This window comes from Garra rufa, chromosome 8, assembly GCF_049309525.1.
Source record: "Garra rufa chromosome 8, GarRuf1.0, whole genome shotgun sequence".
Classification (NCBI taxonomy): domain Eukaryota; kingdom Metazoa; phylum Chordata; class Actinopteri; order Cypriniformes; family Cyprinidae; genus Garra; species Garra rufa.
The window spans coordinates 40,688,237-40,700,848 of NC_133368.1; the positions used below are offsets into that span (position 1 = coordinate 40,688,237).

The window sequence follows — 12,612 nt, forward strand, 5'->3', positions numbered from 1 at the left end:
CGTTTTTAGACGCGACATGTGAACGGCCCCTTATATGGTACGTTTAAGTTACTCTGTCTTTTGCAGACTGCAAGATGTAGGCTATAGGCTAGTTAACCTTAGCATAGCTTCCCGTCACTCATTATTTTTATGCCTATTTTGAATTTTACTCGAATACAAATACTTTTCCCCCCTCAACAAATATAAATACAGAGACAAATACCAGCTGCTTTGCACACCTAATGGATAGATACCGGATAGATGGATAGATACCAGATGGATGGATGGATGAGTGGATAGAGGAACAGATGGATACACAGATAAATGGCTAGATAGATTGACTGATGGATGGATTGATAGATACCAGATAGATAGATAGATAGATAGATAGATAGATAGATAGATAGATGGATACTGGATGGATGGATAGATAGATAAACTTGTTAAGAATTTGCTGAGAAATTTGGTTAGGGATTTTAAAAAGTACGTAGCCATTTTTATACAATAACAGTATGTCGATTTGGCCAAGGCCACTTAAAAAGGCACATAGAGGACAAGAGAGTCGCAACGTACATAACATAGCCATCAAACTGCACTTAAGTAACCCATAAACCGTTCCACTCGCTGAGCCCACAATACCCAAACGGGCTTTCTGGGGTGCACAGAATATGTGCTAATCCTCAAGAACAGATGTCTTATTTTTGCCCTGAAATCCCTGCCTGGCTGGCTGACTGGTGAGGGGAGTGAGCCCTCCAACGGATAAGCCCAGATTGGGGCCTTGCAGTGGGAAAGGTCAGGATCGGAGAGGAGCTGGATCCGGCAGGCCCGAGGGGAGCTAAGAGATCTGGGGGCCATACAGGAGATGGAACGGGAGAGAGAAAAAGAGCGTCACTGTCCCGTCCCGCTTTCCTACCGGCCGTGAGATCTCCATACGGGGGACGAGTGCTTCGACATTTCCTTAGATCCTCTGCCAAGAGCGGAGCATCTGGCATGGTGTCAGGGACTGGCATTAGCGCGCATTAGCAGTGGGGGAGACCCAGCCCTCTCCAGATTTGTCCCCTCCAGCAGGGGCATCACCAGGCAGGAGCTGCTCCAACCGCTAGACGAGGTGGGGAACTGCGGTGGAGGTTTGGGCTTCAAATCAATACACTTGCTTTCATTGGAACAATTAATTCACACAGGCGCCATATAATGAGACGAACGGAGATGCTCAGAGAATAAAATTAAGCGTGTAATGCACTCTATTAATTATTCCATGTTAAAACCTGGGACGCACATGCATATTGTTCAATTATAGCCATCGTAGTGCTCGGTGTGGACAATAACACCTTTCCTAATATTAGCTAGAAAGGGGAAAAACAGCACCATGTGTTAGGTGCCTCCATTATGTCTGCGTACACGTCTATCTGGGGGCGGGTGTGACAGACAGAGAAATGGGGAAAATCCGTTGGGAATATGCAGAAAAAATCCACAAGCAGCACTCGGTGAAAGTGATACTGCAGTCGTACCTACAGCAGAGCCCACAGGAGCATCTGTCCACCCTTAGACGTCCCAAAAGAGCCCCAGATACACAGTGGCGTTTATGGGTGGGAATCTTTAGGCACCTCAAGCTTTGATTTAATTTTGACACTCCCAGAGAAAAAAAAGTCACACTTTTAGAGTACATGCACTTACAGTGCACTTATCCAAGCAAGTACTGGGTTGTATTAGGTAACTACATGGGTTAAGGGTAGGTTCAGGGTTAGTACCTAGTTAATACTATAAAATAAATTGCAGTGCAAAAATTGTATCTTCAGGGTTACAACAGCTAAAAGGGTCATTTCTAAAGGGTTCATAGTAGTACCTTGAGGGTACATATTACTTCTCTAAGGTTGAATATACACCTTTTAGGGGTAGATAAGATACAAAGTTACTGCCCAAGTGATAAGTTGTTGTAACCCTAATGGTCCAAAGGCACACCAGTGCATTAAACTGTATAAACATTAAAAATATAGTTTATATGTTACCGCAGACAACAAAACCAGTTATAAGTGTCAATTTTTTAATCTGAGATTTATACATAATCTGAAAATTGAATAAATAAGCTTTCCATTGATGTATGGTTTGTTAGAATAGAATAATATTTGGCCTAGATACAACTATTCCAGTATCTGGAATCTAAGGGTGCCAAAAAAAAATAAAAAATATTGAGAAAATATCCTTTAAAGTTGTTCAAATGAAGTTCTTAGCTATGCATATTGCTAATCAAAAATTAACTTTTTACAATAAGGTGTCATTTGTTAACATTACTTAATGTATTAGCTAACATGAACGAACAATGAACAAGACATTTATCACAGTATTTATTAATCTTAGTTAATGTTAGTAAATAAAAAATAGTCATTCATTGTTTGTTCTGCATTAACTAACGTTAACAAACACAACTTGTGATTTTAATAATGCATTAGTAAAAGCTGAAATAAAATTAACTAAGATTAATAAATGCTGTAGAAGTATTGTTCATTCTTAGTTCATGTTAACTAATGTAACGAAGGCAGGACATGAAGGTGAGTAAATGATGCCAGAATTATATGTGACCTTGGACCACAAAACCAGTAATAAGGGTCAATTTTTTTAAATTGAGATATGAAAGCTGAATAAATGAGCTTTCCATTAATGTATGATTTGTTGGGACAATATTTGGGAATACAACTATTTGAAAATCTTGAATCTAATGGTGCAAAAAAATCTAGATATTGAGAAAATCGCCTTTAAAGTTGTCCAAATGAAGTTCTTAGCAATGCATATTACTAATCAAAAATTAAGTTTTAATATATTTACAGTAGAAAATTTACAATTTTATAATATAATATCCTAATGATTTTTGGCATAAAAGAAAAATTGGCTATTGCTACAAATATACCAGTGCTACTTAAGACTGGTTTTGTGATCCAGGCTCACATATTTCCTTTAACTCTGTCACTGTGGACTTGAACTAAAACTTAAACTCTTTATTTAGTCTTTAATGTAAAACAGGATCAAAGCAAGCGACTCTAAACCGAGTTTAGGCTGGCCAGAAAACATCCCAGCTGAAGTAAGAGCGCTCCAGTCAATAAGATACACAGACTGATCCGTTTCCAAGGAGCCGAGGGGAAAGAGTCACCATGGATACGCAGGTTGACTTAATGGAAAACCTGTTAATGTGTAACATTATCCACTGGGCTATCGAGCTATTGTACATGGGCTCATGTAAATGCCGCACGAGGCCCACCTTCTTTCAAATGCCGAACGCGTTTTTAAAATCGCGTTCCGAGGGAGATTTCGCTTCCCCTATTATCTTGTTAAACAACTCAAAGCAATTTCATGCGCGGAGCACAATAGCAACTGTTGTGCTTTATGCCAAATGCACATATGAATTCAGATGGGTCACAAAAGCCTTTGGAGGAATGAGATGGACCCGGTGCTTGACCCCTGAGTTCTCTCCTCTCTCTGTTTGTCTTTTCTCCTCCCTTTAGGGCTGCAACAATAAAGTCCAGCTTGACGCAGGAGTGTGACCACGCGCTTTGACAAGAGCACCAAGAGCACATTATGTGTCCGGAGCGGAGCGCGGAGGGCTTGATTGACCTGCCTAGACTAATCTTTCAAAAGAGGGTTTAAGGACACAAGGAGTCTATTCCAGTTCGACTCGACGACTACGTCGGACCCGAGTAGACTGTAGTACAGGTGCTACTATTGTTGCCGGCCGTCTCCCCACACGTTTGGTCTGTGGCCTGGCCCGACCGCTCGCTCTCTGACCGCAGGGTTTAATCTGTCAGCTGGGCGGCCGCACCTCATGTGTCAGCGCACATCACATGGCTTGTCAGAAAAACACGGCGATGCTGCGGAGCGCATTCACGGCTCACCTTGAATAAAATCACACTGGGGATTGAGGGTCTGGGTTTTTTTTTTGGGACCGTTCACCTTTTGTGCTGAGTGTCAGCTGGGACACACCCTCCATTGTGCCGCCTCCCTGGGAAACACCACTGTAACAGGTGAGCACCCCTGTAATCCAGCGTGCCCGCTCTCTCTCTCTCCCCCGCCTCGGGCTGAACGATTCGGCAGCACTCACTTAACAGCCAATAAAATAACAGAGATAATCCAGCTATGGAAAACATGCGTCTGTGTGCGTGAGAGCATGTGCATGGGATGCAGGTAGGGGGTGGGGTGGTTGCCTCCACGAGGACCAAACAAACTGCCATGCTTTATTAACAACTGTACGAGTTTGGGAAGGTATAAATTTAGCAGGTGATCATGGAGCACATGACAACTGTGCTACTGATTATCAAAACCTGAGAAGGAAATAGATGGGCCCTAATCAATGTTTCTTTATCGCATCTGTAAGAGAGAGAATGGGCTGATATATGGATTTATCATGACCTAAAACGGTTGTAATCTTTCCCTCATATCATTTTTTTTGAGTGATTTTGTCATAGCTCTGGAGTTTAGTAAAACAAATACATGTTTTTTTAACCCCTTAAAGGGATAGTTCACCCAAAAATGAAAATTTGATGTTTATCTGCTTACCCCCAGGGCATCCAAGATGTAGGTGATTTTGTTTATTCAGTAGAACACAAACGAAGATTTTTAACTCAAACCGTTGCAGTCTGTTAGTCATATAATGGCAGTGAATGGGCATCAGACCTTTGAAAGTAAAAAAACATGCACAGACAAATCCAAATGAAACCCTGCGGCTCGTGATGATACGTTGATGTCCTAAGACACGAAACGATCGGTTTTTGCGAGAAACTGCACAGTACTGATATCATTTTTTTTCGCCAGAAGCGATCTGTCGCATGTATACGACACTCATTGTTTACACAGTGCACAGAGATTGTGGGTATAGCGGCTATTCAAAATGGTAATTACTTGCGCTTATCCTGATTGTTCAAACTAATTTAGAGCTAAAAGATTACGTTTGCTTGCGCAAACTCATCCGGGACTGTTGACTTTTCACTGATTTCTACTTTCGGCGTTTGCGTATACTACGCCAGAGCGCATTCACAGGTAACCCACCGGATGCTGAGTGTGCACTCAGGACAGTTGGACAACTGCAAATGTAAATACTGTTCAGTTTCTCGCAAAAATTGATTGAGCCGCAGGGTTTAATTTGGATTTGTCTGTGCATGTTTTTTTTTTACTTTCAAAGGGTTGGTGCCTATTGACTGCCATTATATGACTAACAGACTGCAATGGTTTGAGTTACACATCTTGGATGCCCTGGGGGTAAGCAGATAAACATCAAATTTTCATTTTTGGGTGAACTATCTCTTTATCTGTCACTTCCATTTTTGAACAGAGGCGTGAAAATGAAGAATTCAAACTTAAATTTTTATAATTCATGAACAAAAACATTTTGTAATATGATTTTGATGTAGCATGTTAATGCAATGTCTGATTTTAAAATGGTTTTCAAAAGATGAATTTTGAGATTTTAAGTTTTCTACTGATATATCATGTCTTATGATTTCTAAAGTGTGATAGGGAAAAAGGCAACAAGGGGTCTGTGACAAAGGTCAGAACTCCTGTTATGAAGTAGATTTTTGAGGTGCACTCTTGTCGTAAATTAAACCATTATTTTTCCTACATAATTTGTAACACAAAAAAATTTAAATATCTATTTAGGAGCCTTAGATCTTTCTAATGATATATAGTTTGTCATAATTAGATTAGGATTTAATTGTAAAATGGTGAAGTAAACTTGGGCGTCCCACAGAGGGGACGGTGACAGTTAAAGGGTTAAGAACCATGTGATGCACAAGTGAAAGTGAAGACTTTTTCTTTCATTTTCAGTCATATATACACTGCTGGGATCAGTATGATTTTTCATGTTTTTTTTTTTTTAATGGTCATCAAGCATTTATTTGATCAAAAATTATGTTTTTCTATTTTTATATACATTAAATCTGATTTATTGCTGTGATCAAAGCTGAATTTTTACTCCAGCATTCAGTGTCACATGATCCTTCAGAAATCATTCTAATATGCTGATTTATTCAACTAAATATATCAATGTTGGAAACAGTTGTACTGCTAATTTTTTTTGGAACCTGTGATACTTTTTTTCAGGATTCTTTGATTGAATAAAAAGTTTAAAAAAAACAAAAAACGCATTTCTGTTTTCTAACAATATACACTACTGTTCGAAAGTTTGGAGTCAGTAAATTTGTATTAATTTATTAAACAAGGATGTTTGATCCTTGAGCAAAACTGATAGAAAAGATTTATATTATTGGAAAAGATTTATATTTTGAATAAATGCTGTTTTTTTATTATTCATTAAAGAATTCTGAAGTAGAAGACAGGCTCCAAAAAATATTTGGCATCACAACTGTTTCCAACATTGATAATAAATCAGTATATTAGAATGATTTCTGAAGGATTATGTGACTGGAGTAATGATTTAGCTTTGCATCATAGGAATTAATTAAATTTTAAAGTAGAAACCATTATTTTATATTGAAATAACATTTTGCAATATTACCGTTTTTTCTGTATATTTGATCAAATAAATGCAGCCTTGATGAGATGGGAGTTTTTCGACATACCCTAACTGTCTTGAACCAGAATACACAGAGTACACACAGAGCTAGACAAGACGACCATTTAAGGTTAAAACGTATATAACTTGTCTTTTTTTTTTTTTGTTAGAACATAACCGTCTCGCTAGATTAGACCCTTCTTCCTCACCTAGGATCATTTAGAGCTCTTTGAACCTGCATTTAAGCTGCATTTTGGAAGTTCTAACTCGTGGGCATCATGTAAGTCAACTATATGGAGAGAAATCCTGAAATGTTGTCCTCAAAAAACATCATTTCCTTACGACTGAAGAAAGAAAGACATGACCATCTTGGATGATAAGGGGGGGTGAGTACATTATCTGTAAATGTTTGTTCTGGAAGTGAACTTCTCCTTTAATATCAAGAAATGTGCATTGTGCACAAGTAGTACTCCAAATAAAGTTTAATCGAGCGATAAATCAGTAAATATGTTAATCGATTCGAAATATACTTATTATGACATAAATGTATTTTAAAAATATTACTTATTTACTAGGGTTGTTATGAAAAATGTACTAAATACAGACAAAATACACTCCAAAATACAAACTATGAAAACAAGTCTTAATATCTGATGCAGAGGTAAAAAGTAAATATATCTTATTTCAAGAATTAATATTTACATATGTTTAAGTCATTTTTGCTGTTTAAATCAGGCTATTTTTCTATGAGAGGCAAATTACCAAGTTTACCAGCATTAACGTGTCATGAAGATGAAAAGCTGGATGTAACAGAAAAGATCCATAAGTGATTCTAATTTCATGCCAAGGCATGTTTAAATCTACAAACTATATACTTTTTAAAACAATTTTACTAGTTTTGACATGTCTCAAAACACTGGTTATAAAACACCACAATAAATCTAATCTCTGTGTATTAATTTTCCCCTCGCAGCACTAAATAAGCATGTCCTCTCTCCTCTGGGCTCCCTCAAGGCATATTCTTTAATTATGTTAATTAATTCATGTTCTACCCAAAGTACACGCAGCCCTCACTCACAATTATACGCAAAAAGCCAGCATTTCAATCTTTAAAGGGCTACAGCTCAGAAAGAAACACTTTCGTGCAAAGAAGTTACACGGCCAAAGTCTCAGCAAGGATTCACCGAGCTGGGGGAAGGGTTTGATAGTATAAAGTTGTGAAGGCCTGGACAATCCCCTCCCTAATTCCCAGTGAGTAGTGCACCTCCTGAGCACTGCTGCTGTTACATCACCTCGTATTCACTGCTGTAACTGAAATTCCAAGGATTAGCCGGCACTAATACAGCATTATGACTAGGCCCTCGTCAGAGAAAAACACTCTTCCACACCATTATCTAGTCCCAAATTCATATCTCACATCCAATCTGGTTTTAAATACAATATAGCTTACTACTTATACAGTGTCCGGTATTTATGCGAAGGATTTCTGAAATTCAACTTTCAGCCTAATTGTGACACTAGATTAAATCGGTGAAAATGCGCAGAGCTGCATTGTCTGCACACCGGGATTAACAGAGATTACACATGCTCGTTTTCACAAAGGCAGCATCTGAATGCTCAACGCTTGTTTAGCTGACGAAGGAAGTTTATACTTGTTGGTCCTCGGGACAGTCTCAGACGGGCTTCTGACTGAATCCCCCACTATTAATTCTCCTCCTTGCAACCCTCCCCCCGGTTTTCGGGAAGCGGAGAACGAAGAGTTCTGACGCATTTGGAAGGACACCTGTCTCCCGTGCAGCACAGCGAAGCGCTAGGCAGGCCGCTGGCCCGTCTTGGCAGTGAACGCTAGCGAGAGGAGCACAGATAATTACAAACTCCAGGGAGGCCGTAGGACCAACCTGTTCCTCTAGTCTGATCCAGCAGGTCCTTGCGGCCAAAACCACCTCTTTCAAGACCCCCTCCGACCCCCCCCCCCCCCCCCCCCCTTCAGGCACACCACACAATGATACGGTCATCAGACAAAAGAGATGGTGCCCCTCGGCTCTCTCAACAAGAGTACCTTATAATCCAGTCCGTGGAGTTTATTCATGACTTTTTTGTGTTGCTGACACACCTAGAACATCATTTCAGATCATATTTGTAGGCTGGATGCACACTTGAGAAATCATTTATTTTGTCATACAAAGGCTCTGTTCCAAAATCAAGTCTTTTAGGCAGCATCCTGATTGAAATGCAAAGGACTGACTTGACTTTAGTTTGGTGTTCACATGTTGCTAAACTAATAATACTCTCTAATAAGCAAAACTAGTCAAACTAGTCATAAGGGTTCATTTTAACAACAAACTGAGCTGAATAAATAAGCTTTGCATTGATGTATGGATTTGTTAGGATAGGACCATTTTTGGCTAAGATACAACTATTTGAAAATCTGGAATCTGAGGGTGCAAAAAAATCTAAATATTGAGAAAATCGCCTTTTAAGTTGTTACTTCTTTGCAATGCATATCACTAATCAAAAATTAAGTTTTGATATATTTACAGTAGGACATTTACAAAATATATTCATGAAACATGATCTTTACTTAATATTCTAATGAGTTTTGGCATAAAAGAAAAATTTATAATTTTGACCCATAAAATGTATTTTTGGCTATTGCTACAAACATACCCGTGCTACTTGGTTTTGTGGTCCAGGGTCACAAATACACTATGTTCAAAAGTTTGGGTTGTACTTTATTATGATTGAAAACACAGTAAGAACAGTAAAATTGTGAAATATTATTGGAATTTAAAAGAACTGTTTTCTATTCAAATATATTTTAAAATAAATGTATTTCTGTGATGTAAAGTTGAATTTTCAGCATCATTATCGCAGTTTTTAGTGTCACGTGATCCTGATTTGGTGCTTAAGAAACATTTCTTATTATCATCAATGTTGAAAACAGTTGAGCTGTTTGTTTTTTATTTTGTGAAAACCATCTTTATTGTCACTTTTAATCAATTTAATGCATCCTTGCTGGAAAAAAAAAAAACTTTTATTAAAAAAAAAATCTTACTGACCTCAAAAGTAAACATATTTGAATATTTCAATAAAATTTAATCCATCATTTTGGATATACACTACCGGTCAAAAGTTTTTGAACAGTAAGATAAGATTTTTTTTATGTTTTTTAAAGAAGTCTCTTCTGCTCACCAAGCCTGCATTTATTTGATCCAACGTACAGCAAAAACAGTAAAATTTTGAAATATTTTTACTATTTAAAATAACTGTTTTCTATTTGAATATATATTTAAAAATGTAATTTATTCCTGTGATTTCAAAGCTGAATTTTTAGCATCATTATTCCAGTCACATGATCCTTCAGAAATCATTCTAATATTCTGATTTGTTTAAAAAAATAGAATTATTATTATTATGTTAAAAACTGCTGAGTAGAATGTTTTCCAGTTTCTTTGATGAATAGAAATCTTTTGTAAACTAAATAAATGTCTTTATCATCTCTTTTGATCAATTTTAAGCATCCTTCTAAAATTTCTTTCCCAAATCTCTAAGCTTTTGAATGGTATAGTGTATAATGTTATAAAAGTTTTTTAATCTTTGGATCTTTCTACTCATCAAAGAATCCTGACAAAATGCACACGACTGTTTAAAATATTGATAATAATAATAATAAAAAAATATATATATTGAATAGCAAATCAGCATTTTAGAGTAATTTCTGAAGGATCATGTGACACTGACGACTAAAATAATGGTGCTAAAAATTCAGCTTTGAAATCACAGGAATAAATTACATTTTGAAATATATTCAAATAGAAAACAGTTATTTTAAACAGTAAAAATATTTCACTTTGGATCAAATAAATGCAGGCTCAAAAATGTTTCTACTGGTAGTGTATTTGTTTCTCATCAGTGCATTATGAGATTGCATTCTCTGCACAGGATACATTCTGCCACAGTATGCTGTATAAAAAAGTTTCTTAGAAAACAGCAAAATTACCACTGGCTACCTCTTGTATTGAGAGCGCACTTAAAATGCTACACTCACTAGGTTTAGGAGCACAGTAATTGTATCTGATTCATTACTGGGTTGGGCAATCTTTATTCAATAAATGTTGGCAAACACAATAAAATTTAAAGTGAGGCAAATGTTGACCTGGTTAATGTTTACACCTCATAAAATTCACTAAGGCTCCAAGATTAAATAATTCTAAAATGCCTAATGTTTGATTTGTGACCTTATTTTTTTCAGTGTCTGGTGGATGTCCAGCTGATGTGTGAACATACCGCTGAGGATTTCTTTGAGGCTCTTGATCCAAATCTCACAGTGGTCTGTGCTGAGGTTGTTGAGGTGGATGGTGTGCTCCTTGAGTTTGAGCCCTTTCTTCTTGCACTGGAAGAGTGTGATGCCCAGCAGAGTTCCACCCGACTGCTGCCCTGCGGAGCGACGCCGCTTTACCTTCACAGCAAACACGTCCTTGAGCTCCACATACTCTTCCAGCTTCTTCACATCATGGTCAGCTACAGCAAACACACAAGAGAAATTTAAAAGTCATATTATACTAATTTTTGAGCCATTTTCACCCTTTTGACCTGTAAAGGCCCAGTCAAATTTAAGACTGTAATATAGAAATGTCAATGTGAATTGAGATTAATTTATAATATTTTCAGTACAGTAGGTTTGCATTCATATCTAGTACAAAATTACTTTCAGCTTAGTTTTAATAAGTGCTGGGGAGAAAATTTTAACTCAAAACACCAAGCAAATATGATTTACTAAAAATATGACACCTTATTAGGGACCAAGCACAGAAGGTGTTTATGCACCTATTGTATTCGTTAGTTTTCTAGTTGTATTAGTTTTCTTCTTCCACTCTAGGAGTCTGTGGCAGCCAATAGAACTGCTTGCAGTAAAGTTATGAAATTTGGCACACAGATATAGCAAATAGGACATAGCAAATTTGGAGTCTTTATCTCAAACTCTATAGCGCCACCAACAGACCATATTTGTACTCATATTTCTGTGAATAACTTTTGAACTGTAAGAAAAATTCCTTGGCTTATAGCAAGTCAAATGCATACAAAATTTTAAGATTGACTGTTTGCAAACAGCTTGATTGACAGGCGATCTGACCAGTCATAACACTGAATCCACCATTTTGTCTGACAAGTAAATCAGACAGGAGAGTAGATTATTTTCAGTGGACTTATACTTGAAAAATTGTATGTATTGATGTTTCGCAATTTTGAATTTTGCTAAAAAAAATCAACTCACCCTAGACGGTTCGTCCAATTTTTACCAAAATTGGCTCAGATCATATTTAGCCAATGACCAAATTTTACTATGTGTTATAACAAGCATGCCCTGAGGACCCATGAGTAGTTTCCACAATGTGCCACTTACTGGTGAAAAGATATAAAAAATTTACTATTTTAGCAGTTGTGCTGCTTAATATTTTTGTAGAAACGTAAACCTTTTTTTATCAGGATTCTCTGATGTATACAAAGTTCAACAGAACATAATTTATTTAAAGTCGTTTTTTTAACAAAATATACAAGTCTTTACTCTCACTTTTGATCAATTTAATATGTCCTTGCTAACTAAAAGTATTAATTTCTTCTAAATTTTACTGAAAATGAGAGTCTATGGCAGGCCATAGAATGCTTGTGGAAAAGTTATGAAATTTGGCACACAGATAGAGGACAGTCTTAGGCTCAATCCCAATTCTACCCCTTACCCCTACACTTTGCCCTCACCCTCCGTTTGGCGTGTTCAAGTGAAGGGGTAGGGGTGTCTCATTTCTCTTTTGGTTGGAGGGGTAGGGGGAAGGGGAAGGGCCAGATAGCCCTCCAAACGAAGTTTTTTCGGGACCTCACTTCAAACGAAGGGCTAAGAGAAATTTCCAACATGGCTGCTCACTCGAGCAAGCAGACTCATAAATATAAGTAATTTTTGCCATTAATAAGGATTTTTATGACAATTTTTCATTATATGTATATTACCTTCAATCTTGTGTTTGTGATTATGGTGTTGTTTTGTAAATTAACGTTTGCAAAAAAATTGCTAAAGTTTGCTAGCAGATAGCACTTATGGCACGATATTACAAAATATATTTTTATGTCATATACACTTGACT

At 37.2% G+C, this 12,612-nt stretch overlaps 1 protein-coding gene across 1 annotated transcript in view; it reads right to left on the reverse strand.

The window, feature by feature from the left end:
* LOC141340180 (ceramide kinase-like protein) overlaps positions 1 to 12,612 on the reverse strand; it is a 64,672-nt gene that overhangs the window by 26,491 nt on the left and 25,569 nt on the right. The window contains exon 2 of the mRNA XM_073845107.1: positions 10,763 to 10,996. Coding sequence (XP_073701208.1) covers positions 10,763 to 10,996 — 234 coding nt within the window. The remainder of the gene's footprint in view (positions 1 to 10,762; positions 10,997 to 12,612) is intronic.